We start from the raw sequence: 11,533 nt of genomic DNA on the forward strand, positions 1-11,533 counted from the left end.
GTTTCTTGTTTCTCTCTCTCTCTTTTTTTTTTGGAAATTTGTGTTGGCACACGAGCCTTGAAATTCACCTCTCTTTTGTACCTAATCCAACTAAATAGAAGGTGCGCATTAACGTAAGATATGACATGGATCGGAATCTTCAACCTACTCCAAGAAATATGGATATATATATATATATGTGTGTGTGTGTATGTATTGATATCCATATAACCATACTTATTAAGAAATGGAATATTACTATACATTTACAAATGGGGTAGGAGATTGAGTGTGTTTGGTTTAATCTTAGAGTGAGTTAGAGAAAAGTGTTTTCAATAAACTTTATTTAATAAACTAACATTTTCTTTTTTAAAATACATACGAATTAGGCAATATTCAAATTGATAAGGGGAAAGGAGACATTAATATCCAGGACAATGAACAAGTCATTGACGTCGTCCCATTTCTATTTTCTAGTACAACTTATGTCCCATTTCAAATTTTGTGATAATATAGGGAAAAAAAAGTACATAGTTTATATTTAGTCTTATACATTTCAAAATGTTATACATTTAGTTATTAAGTTTTAATCTTAGTTTCAATTTAATCTATAACTATCAAAATGTTACAAATTTACCCTAAAAATTCGAGTTTTGTTTCATTTTGATTATTAAATTTCAATACTTTTGTAACGCTTTGAGTTTAGGTAAAGATATGAATGGATCGATATCGCGAGCACATGAAATTAAGGTTAAGAAAGTCCTAAAAGAAATTAAGAGTTACTACTTATACCAACAAATTGCACATTCCTTCGACTCGACTACAAAGACTTCAAAGTTAGATGTGTTTAGTTTGAAACAATCCTTTATTGAGTGATCTTCCGTTAATTTACAAATAAGAATAATCTTAACATTCATTAATTTTTTGGGTTAGAATTCCAAACCGTGAACTGGAAGTCAACTTTTTATTATTATTGTTATTAAATACTCATTTATAAACATTGATATCATTAGCTTAACAAAACATAATAAAATATATGGTGTGTTTGGATTATGTATAACATAATATAACAATAAAATATAACATTATAGATTAAAAACATCACCCAAAATCGAAAAAAAAAAAGAAAGGCGGGTTAGTTGAAGTGCTTAATTAAACCAAACTTAATGCGTTACCATGAAATATAAAATGAGCCATTATTTATTAGCAAAATAAAAAATAAACAAAGAATAAAGAGAAAAAGAAAAGGAAAAAAAAGGCCGGGGGGGGGGGGGGGGTCGTTGCCGTCCCACACGCCCATTACAATTAACAATCACAATTTCTTTCTCATTAATTTTGTATTTCTTTCTTCTTCACATTTCCAAAGTATAAAACACACACTGAGACCGAACCGGATTGCAATTCTCGAGTGATTGGCCATGGCGTCGTCGTCTTCTTCCTCCGAAGAATCTCAAAATCAACCTCCACAAGAACACCACCAACTCCCACTCAAAGATAAGGAAAAGGAAAAGGAAAAAGAGTGCGTTTACAAGACCAAGCCCATTCAATTTCTTGGTCGCCCTACGCCTATTGTTCTCCAAAACGATAATGGCCCATGCCCTCTTCTCGCCATATGTAAATCATCTCTCTCTCTCTCCCTATTTATCTTTGTCTTCCGATTCTTAGGGTTTTGTTTCTTGATTGTTTTCTTTTTCTCCTCCGCCCGACATTTTTGGTTGCTTTATGTGTAAGTTTTCGGATGGCTGGAGTTTTTAGTTTGAATTTGATACACGTGAAGTAGGTAATTGTTTGGGCACATGGGGTTTGATGGATTACCTGCATTTCGAATTGGAGATTCGAAGTTGGATTTATCTTCTTCTGTTTTCTTGATCGCTGTATGTTTTAGTGATGTATGAGTCCGTCTCCTCTAATGCTGAATAGTTATGGGGATTATGTTTTTATTTGGGATGATGGAGCGTTCAATTCGTCTGTTGTATGATTGCTTTTAATTCCATTCACTCCATCTACTGGTTTATTTAGATTTTGAGTAGTAATAGGCATTTTAGGGTTTATTACTCCCTCTTTTCCTGTTCTTTGATTACTCTCGCTCTTCTTTTGTTTCTTTTTCGGGTTTAGGAAGTTATTTTAAGTTTCCCTTTATAACCTATTCCAAGAAAGTCGATCAGTATTCAGTAGATGATTTAAAGACTAAAAGTGTTATGAATTTAAAGTTCTTTTTGAATGAGATGGATATGAAATGAATGTATTTAAATCAGTACATGTATTCATATTTGGTTGTTTATGTTGGGGCTGTTGCAGGTAATGTCCTCTTGTTGCGGAATAACTTAAATTTGGGTCCAGATGCTACTGAAGTATCCCAGGAAAAATTGTTATCTCTGGTTGCTGAACGGTTGATTGATTCGAATAGTAATGTCGATGTAAATAGTCTTCTTTTGTATGCTATATGAAAATTTTCACCCACCCTGGTTTCACCTTGTTCAGTTCTTTGATATTCACTTGTTGGTTAACAGAATAAAGATGCTGGTTTTGTTGAGAATCAACAGCAGAACATTGCTGATGCCATTGATCTGCTGCCACGTCTAGCAACAGGGATAGATGTAAATATTAAGTTTAGGAGGTAGTAGTATAGGCTTAAATCCTCACCTAGTCTTTTTATTTTCGTCTGCCTTTTCTGAACCAAGTTTAATGTTGTATTTGCAGAATTGATGATTTTGAATTCACTCCAGAATGTGCGATTTTTGATTTGCTGGACATTCCTCTATATCATGGTTGGATAGTTGATCCGCAGGTTCTTATATACTTTCTTTCTAATTACTATTATAAATTTAATTAACAGTACTATATGGTTTCTTATGCTCTATGTTGGTTTTGTTGGCCCTATTCTTGAGTTGTAGGCATGTGGCTTGCTTTATCAGTGTCTTTTTTAACAAGAAGCAACCGACATTTTCATTGAAGAAAATGAAAAGAGTCTAAGTTGTAAAAGATACAAACTCAAAAGGAGTGAAAAGAAATTGAAAAACAAAGTTTGAAAAGGAAGTGCATATGAAAGCTTTCCATTTTAAACAAATGTCAGACAAGCAATAAAAGAGTTGGAAAGAGGGCACCAAGTATTTGAGAATGCAAAGGCAAGGAAATGCCTAATATAACCTGATGGACGCTACTTTTTGGCATCTGAAGGGAGAACCCTCTGCAAATTGAAAATGCCGAGCAATTTGAACCAACAAGAAATTCCCTTCTTAAAGCAAGAAATAGAAGGTTTTAGATTCCGACAATGTCATGAACAAGTCCATTGTTAAAAAATAATGCTCCGGGAAAGACACCTAGATTCCAAAAAACAGAAATTGAACCATTTGGAAACTAAGAAATGCTGAACGATCAGTGAAAAATCTTGTTCAAAGGAACATAATGAACCCAAATATCATGCCAAAACAGAATTTTTGGACCAGTTTCTTAAGTAAATAGAGCATAAGATTCCATTGATTTCCAGACCTTTGAAATACTATTCTATTAGGCTGAGGCCTAAAATTTGATCTCCTAATAGTATGCCAATTGAACTAATCTGAATCATGTATACTAGCTATGACTTTCCTCCAAAAGGTTTGAGGCTCATTGATATATCTCCAACCCCATCAAACCTAAGTTTCTGTTCTTTAAATCCTCGGATACCTAAACATCCATTACACTTCATTTTGAGACTAAACTCCATCTAACAAGATGATTTATCCTCCCATCAATGCTTCCTTCCCAAAGAATATTCCTCAACTAATATTAAAAGGAACAAGAAAGAGGGACATAATTGCAGGAGAGATTAAAAAGTACCGACGTACATAAGACGAATCTTCCACTTCTAGGAAGTTTAAACTTCTCCAGCAATCGAGCTTCTTTTCAGTTTTGTCAACGATTGGCCTGTCAAAATGAAACATTTCTTGGGTGACCTCCAAGAGGCCGACCAAGTTGGGGACTTCAACAGTTTTCTAGAAGTAATTCAGTTGTCAAATACCACTCTTCAGCCGGTTCTAGCAAATTAAGTCTAGAAGCTGCTATTGAAATATGAATTGAAGGGACTTTGCGTATTTTTGAAGAGAAGTATACAATTTGGCTTGTTCATTTAGATGCAGTACATAATAAAGACTCCCTTTGGTGTTCTCTCTCCAGAGCTTTTGGCGACTTCTCTCTTCATGATATATACTTAAAATTGAATGCTTTTATCTTTGCTCAGTTGTCTTGTTTTTAAATTTTGCCTCTTTGGTTTTTCCATCTTTTCTGCATTTACTTTTCATCGAGTTTGTATCATTTAAGTATTAGTCTCTTTTCACTATTTTATTGAGAAGTTCATATCTTATTCAATCAGAGACTCAGTCTTACTACTAAAATGAGAAGAATTGAGCTGCTTCTATGAATCCTTAACGTTAATTTAATAACCAATAAAAAACTTTTGCCAATTAATTTTGAGAATAGAAAGTAGAAAACTTTTACCTCAGGTGTTTTGATTAAAATCTTCCGCATAAAATCAGCTTAATTAAGTGTCATTTGAAAATTGAAGAACTGAACATTGTTTGTTGTCCTCTTTCGTTTTAAAGTCTTAATTTATGCCTCTGGGAACACAATTTTCAACAAGTGCACCAAGAACGTTGAAAACCAAGAAACAGGGAAAGAGAAAGAGGATCTCCAACCTTAAGATCGCATGCAGCTAGAACTCTACTTCCAGAATGACCATTGTTGAATTTGAAAATAGAGAATTTAGGATTATGAATGTAGCCCTGGATTAATTGAATCTATGTTACGTCAAAATACTTTAATTCTTCGTCAAGAAAGCCCCAATTATAACTGATTATGGAACATTTTCAATGCAAAGCTTTAAAATCCATGCATTTTGCATCTTAACCCTATGCTCTTTACCTCTTCAAGAACTTCCTTGGGTATTAATATTGGATCTAAAATTTGTCTACCTTCAATAGAAGTACTTTGAGAAACCGATACAGTTCAGAAGGCATTATCTGTTTAAATGTTTGGCAGAACCTTTGCAGGGATCGTATAAAATGAGGATGTTGAATTGATGGGATGAAAGTCTCCAACAGAAGAAAGCAACTCCTTTTTCTAAAATAAACAAATAAAGTTATTTTATTGGATATATATCAATGTGATTAACATCCTCATTTTCTACCATGTGATTAACATTGCTATCTCTTGGTGTAAATTAACTAAACATTTTAAATGTTATAGTTTTGAAACTTCTTCCGTATCAGGGTTCCTTTTTCCCTCAATTTTGTAATTTCATATGTCAACGTAATTGTCACTTATAAAAAAAAATTATTTTATTGGATAGTTTTGGGATTTAGTCATACTTTTTTTGTTTCTTCGGGAGCTACTTTCTTGAGAAGAATGATTCTGATTTCTTACCTAGCAAATTAACTGCAAGCAGATTTTTCTCCACAACTTTGCTCTTTACTTGATTAGTATGCCATGACTTTATAATTAATTTTGAGTTCTGAATCTTTAGACAAATGGGAAAACCGACCCAACCAAAAGATTTATCCTACGACGAAGACTTGTAAATTAAATAAAACCGTCCTTATCATTTAGCCAATAACATAAAGACTTGTGGCTTTATCAATTTCTTTGAAGTCCAAAATATTCTTCTGATTCTTCCAGTATATATTTATGTATTTGTGATTCTGTGCCAAGACTTCTATGATATTTTTTTTTTTTTACTATTATTATTGTATTAGGTATTTGAATTTTCTTGGAGAAATGTTTTGTTGCTGGCAAACTCTGGTGGCCATAGTTGTTTTTGGAGTTCCTGTTTTGTTCATAGGATTTTGGAATTATTACAGAATTAGGGGAGACTGTTAAATGGAAGTGCAGGGTGATTGTCTTGGACTGATAACGAAGGAATTGTGGAAAACCTTGGCCTTTATTCGGAATGATCTGTGATATTGCTTTCATGGCTCATGGTCACTTGGACCCTCTGGACTCACCCCTAAAGAAGTAAAGAACTGAGCTGCATTCTCCAAGTCTACCTAGTGCCTATTATATCTTGATATGCCACCACCTTAGAACTTGTTGGCAGTTGGCACAAAGATATATTTGTTATGACTTTAAACTCAAATATTATAGTTTTGAAAATTCTACAGACCCTTTATTGATAGTGGGTGTAGGATTATCTGGTATTCCTTAGGCTGCCATTTGGTTTGACCTTTTCATTTAACACCTCTCCTGGCCAATTTTTCATTCTATTCTCCTCTGTGTAGGATCACGATACTGCTAGTGCAATTGATTCCAAGTCCTACAATGCTATCATGGAGGAGCTTGTTGCTCTAGAAACGCAACACATGGAGGATCAGTGTAAGAACAATCCTGAAGATGATTGTATTGATTTTGTTGCTGCAACAACAGCCACACTTGGAGTTCCGTCGCCAAATCTTTCAAAAGTTAGATCTTTTGATGAATCACCTCGTTCAATCTCTGATGAGCAACCATTGAGAAAAGGGGATCTTGAAGAAGAGGCAGAGTTGTTGAAAGCCTTGAGATTGTCTGAATCTGAAACACCAATCTTAATGGATAATCATGGTGTTGCCTGTGCTGAGGGGAACACTAAATCTACTAAACTGGATGAGGGGCCATCTCCTGGAAATGTTTCAGTCATAGAAGATGTAGAGAAGACCATAGCAAAAGACATCTGTGCTGCAGACAATAATCTTAACGAACAGTCAGATTCATTGACTGCAGATACTGGCAAAACCTCAGTAAGCAAGAGCGATGGAGATGTTTCACCTTTTCCCAATGCCACAGAGCAAGTAAGCTCTTCACCATTGAAGCCTGATGCTGGAAAACACCTTGATCAGACTGTGGAGTCTGAAGGGCATATGATTTGCCCTGATATGTTGGAGAAGAACAATCATGAAACATTGGTTCAGACTGTCACCAGTTCTAGAAGTGATGGTGCATTGGCAAATGAGAGTCACGAGGATTCTTCTCCAATGAATGATAATAACTCTTTTCCAGCTGCTTGTGAAACAGTTGATCATAGACCAGTTGATAAGGAAGACCCAACCGAAGTATCTGGGCCATCTCCATCTGTTAATTGTACAGATTCAGTAGATGGTAAAATCCAATGTATTGAGGCACCTGAAGGTTTGACTTCATCTGTTGGTAGTGAGCCCATATATGAAGGTGAGGAATGTATATTGGATCCAAGAAGTACAGTTCTTGAAGATCGAGAGCCTGTATATGAAGGTGAAGTGGTTCTTGCAGAACAGGGATGTGGAAGCTCCATAAATTTCCGTAATATACAGTCAAAGGTTGAAATTAGTCCAAGACAAGGTAGAAGTGAATACCATAAAGGTTAATTATTTTTCCACTTGCCATTATATTTATGCCCTTAAACTCATCAGGTAAAATCCATTCTTAATTGTTCTCAGGGGAGCTGATCAGGAATTTTTTGAAGAATAATGCAAGTCAGCTAACATTTTATGGGTCGGTTCCTGCTTGCTATTATCAATTTCTTTGCTGGACATTTTTGTTTAGTCTCGCTGGTATGGTGTAGTTCCTCCATAGTTATTGTTGTTTCTTTTGCAGCCTTTTCTGCTTACAAGAGGGTCTTAAGGAGCGTGAGCTTTGTGTTTTTTTCCGTAATAACCACTTCAGCACCATGTTTAAGGTCAGTGAGAATTGAAACTGTACTATGTCGTGTGTGTGTTGGCTTCCAGAGCTGTTGGCTAATAGTTACTAAGAAAATTGGGTTTCAGCTTTTACATTTGGCTGACCCCATACTTTTATACACTTGTCTCATCTCATCTTCAGCTTGATGGCCAGCTTTATCTTTTAGCTACAGACCAAGGTTACATTCATCAACCTGATTTGGTGTGGGAAAAGCTAAATGAGGTACAATCTACTTAATTAACTCTTCTATATGGCATAGATGCCTTCGGGTGCATTGCTTCGTTACAAATAATAATAATATTAAACTTTTTAAAAGACTGTAATGGTCCATGGTCACTACAGGAATATTGATGGTTCAATGTATTTGGAAACATCTTTCACATGTTCACCATGACATTTCTCTTAGCTATCTTAAATCCTAATCAGGCCTTGCTAGTTGCAATTGTACTAATGGAACCTTGCTTTTACTCTGTTCGTTAATTATTCTATCCAACTTCTAACTTCAAATATTTTGCAGGTAAATGGAGACACTTTATTTATGACGAGTAATTTCAAAGAATTCAAAGTAGAAAGTCCTTCAAATGAGTCTTGGGATGAACAAAATGCCATGACAAGCACAGCGGTTTGTGTTATAAATATTTCAACAATTTTGATGCCCTGTTTTCTTTTCCTTTAGCAATTTATCTAGACTATTTTGTACATGCCGCAGGACTATCTTGCAAGCATTGATGCTACTAAACATGCCGGATTGGATTTGAAGTAACTTCCTTTCTTGTTATTTTTAGTATATTACTTACAAGAACATGCAAATGAATAGTACACTTCATGTTTTTTCAACACTAAATTTTGTTTCTATGGCTACCGATAGTCTTGTAGTACATATGTTCTTATCTTTATGTTTTTTAACATTGGGTGGGCCTTACAGAGGGGAACTTAAAAAGCGATGGTTTTGCCCCGCCCAATCCTTGTTATGCATGGTTTTGTTGACGCACTGTAACATAGATTGGTTAGCTGGAAATTTAAGTTTCGTCTGTATAAAACTGGAATTGAAGTTTATTAGAATACCCAATTGTCCTTCAGAGAGAGAGAGAGGAAAAAGAAAAGAGAAAAGAAAGGAAACACATAATGTCTAACTCTTAAAAATTCACTTCAAACTCGGAGTACACGCCAGATCCATTGTGAGTTTTGAACATAGAAATCTGAGGCATATGTTAAGACTAGAGTCTACAGCCGACTGCTGAAGGAGTACTTAAATTTTTTGCTTTCATTTTTGTCACAGTTCTGACCTGCAACTAGCAATAGCCCTGCAACAGCAAGAGTTTGAACAACAACCACAGCGACAAAATGTGCAGCAGCCATCTTCAGGTGGCAGTTCAAGGTTGGTCGTGGGTCCTCAGGTAAAGTTTTCATATGGCTTTATACTTTATCCTCATGCTATAGATTCTCTGCATCCATCTTTTATATTTCATGACATAGTTCGTTTGCAAGCATGTGAAGGATACACTACCAAAAAAGAACATACCTCCCGATGAGAAGTCTAGGTTATATATAAGTTGTAGTTGAAAATTTGAAATTGTGTGTATGAAATCTTAAACTTTAATCAATATTTTGTACCTTTTAAAGTTCATTTCTATATTGAAAAAAATTGAAAGTCTATTGACTTGTACACTTCATAAAAGTTTGAACCTATTAAATACAAGTTTGAAAGTTTAGGACTAAACTAAATTCATAAGCCGTAAACTAACCAAAATTCTATCAAGGCAATTTTCTAAATGAACTGATAATCCAATTCTTTTGCTTTTTATTTTCTTTTTCTATCAAGTAAAAAGAAGCATATTTCAAATTTGCACCATACCTTCGACATGACTTTGCCTTAGTTTTTGGTCTATACTAAAAACTATTTAAAAACCGCCACATTTCCGTCTCCCCATTTACTTCAAATAAGTAGAGTTTATTTTGCAGGTGCCTAGAACTAGTGGCAAAACCCCGCCGTCTTCTTCCTCAAGGACTGACACGAAATCAAAGGAGAAGTGCAGTGTGATGTGAATTTTGGTTTGCAGATTCGATAGAAAATCATTTTCATTTTTGTTTTTGTTTATTTTATTTTCATTCCCCTGTAAATGGTTTGTTGTCTTCTCAATGGAACCACATGCTGTTGACTAACCTAATTCCTTAAGAGAGTATGGATACAGTTTTCCATTTTGTATATAGTGGAGTATATATCCCATTCCCCTCATTTCTTTAGAAGCTCATAAAGTCTTTTCTTCTGAATATTAACATCAGATAGACATTCATATGTAAGAAATGCAGAGTTTTCTCTGTTCTCTTAAACATTAGTCGGAAAACCGTGTACTTTCTACCTCTCATTTCACTACAGAATAAAGTACTCTTTAGCTCCTCACTTAAGCCTTGTTTGGAGTATGCAAAAGCTCTCCCAAATCTTCCAAATCAGTTGTGTTTTAAGAATGGGATCGAAGTCTCACGCAGGTTAAATATTGAAATAGTCATTGGTTAGATATTGAAATAATCATAGGTACATATGGGAGGGTAATTATCTCCTTGTCATGTTATATTTTGAGATGAAATCAAAAACTACGAAGGTTTATACTCAAAATGGAATGTCATACCCTAAGAAGGATAGATACTAACATATGTCATATGCCAATTTTAAGAAAAGTAGGATACAACACGTTATTTTTTATAAAAAGAATTAAATATATGTTGTGTATATAAACATATTATGAAATATTTCATTTGAAAACATCAAAACATGTTAAACACCATGTAAACATATTATGAAATATTCCGTTTGGATGCGAATGTTGGGGTGTGACCATTTACACATGGGCGAGAAGTTTGGATGCGAATGTTGGGGTGTGAATTTATCCATGAATTTTGGACTAGAAGTTTTGGGCGTGGTGAAATGAGGGATATCGTGGAGGTCTTTGGGTTGGGCATTTGGACTTTTAAAATGTTAATTTTAGTAAATTTTCTTCTCAAATTCACAAGTTCCATGTTCTAGTCGTGTCCCAGTCGTGCTAATCGTGTTTGGACGTTTACAAAGAAAAATTGACACGCCAACTAGCATGTAATTGGGATTATGGTGTCGATGTCCGACACTGACACTTGATCATCTTAAAAGTGTCAGTATTTCAGGAATCATACGATTACAGAGAAATTTTGAGAGTCGTTGTCTCTAACAGTTTGAAGATTGACTTTGTTGATCACCAATTTTAGTCTCTTTCCTCTGTCATGATTACTCTCCACTAGATTTGATCTCAAGGTACCCCAAAAAAAAGTTACTAATAGGGTCTCTAGATGTTGATTTGTTGGTTATTTCAACCAAGTTGAACCGTCGGCAGTCTATTTTTCTTTGGCGTTATCGCAATTCTTTGTACATTCCCTTTTTTCTTACCGCTAATATAGAACTTCCCTTCATTGTTCTTCACACATTCTATGTGTTTCCTAAGTTGGGGTTTTTTTTTTCTATGTGGATGAAAGCCTATCCCATTAGAGCTGTGGGCCAGAAGGCCCAAGTTTCTGCCATGGACATTGAAAATGTTCTTGGCTGATTCGACTGTTCTTTACGTCACAAGACACGGCATCATAATTTTGTTGGATCTTTTGTCCTTTCCTTTTCCCTTTTCCCATAAAATCCCATTACTAATTTACTATTACTTTCCACGTTTCTTAATCACCTTTTATATACATGAGGGGCAGAGTATGAAATGCCTGTCTTCTAAAACCCTTTACACCCTAACCTAAACTGAGATCAGCTCAAATTACAACTTCACTTTTTATGTATTTTTATCCCATGCTATCTATTTTGGTTCTAAGATTCTTAATTCAATATACTGTTTAGTAGGTCACAAACCATTCAATTTCGATTCTT

General features: G+C 34.9%; 1 protein-coding gene across 1 annotated transcript; it reads left to right on the forward strand.

Annotated features, from left to right (window-relative positions):
• Positions 1-1,265: 1,265 nt before the first annotated feature.
• On the forward strand, positions 1,266-9,847 carry LOC103482694 (uncharacterized). The gene is made up of 12 exons (XM_008438970.3): positions 1,266-1,593; positions 2,278-2,396; positions 2,490-2,596; positions 2,680-2,767; positions 6,231-7,302; positions 7,401-7,455; positions 7,558-7,639; positions 7,783-7,863; positions 8,159-8,263; positions 8,351-8,400; positions 8,921-9,038; positions 9,604-9,847. Exons 1-12 carry the CDS (start codon positions 1,398-1,400, stop codon positions 9,685-9,687), a joined length of 2,157 nt encoding a protein of 718 aa, XP_008437192.1. The 5' UTR covers positions 1,266-1,397; the 3' UTR covers positions 9,688-9,847.
• Positions 9,848-11,533: the final 1,686 nt, after the last annotated feature.

This window comes from Cucumis melo, chromosome 9 (genome assembly GCF_025177605.1).
Source record: "Cucumis melo cultivar AY chromosome 9, USDA_Cmelo_AY_1.0, whole genome shotgun sequence".
NCBI classification, from domain to species: Eukaryota; Viridiplantae; Streptophyta; class Magnoliopsida; order Cucurbitales; family Cucurbitaceae; genus Cucumis; species Cucumis melo.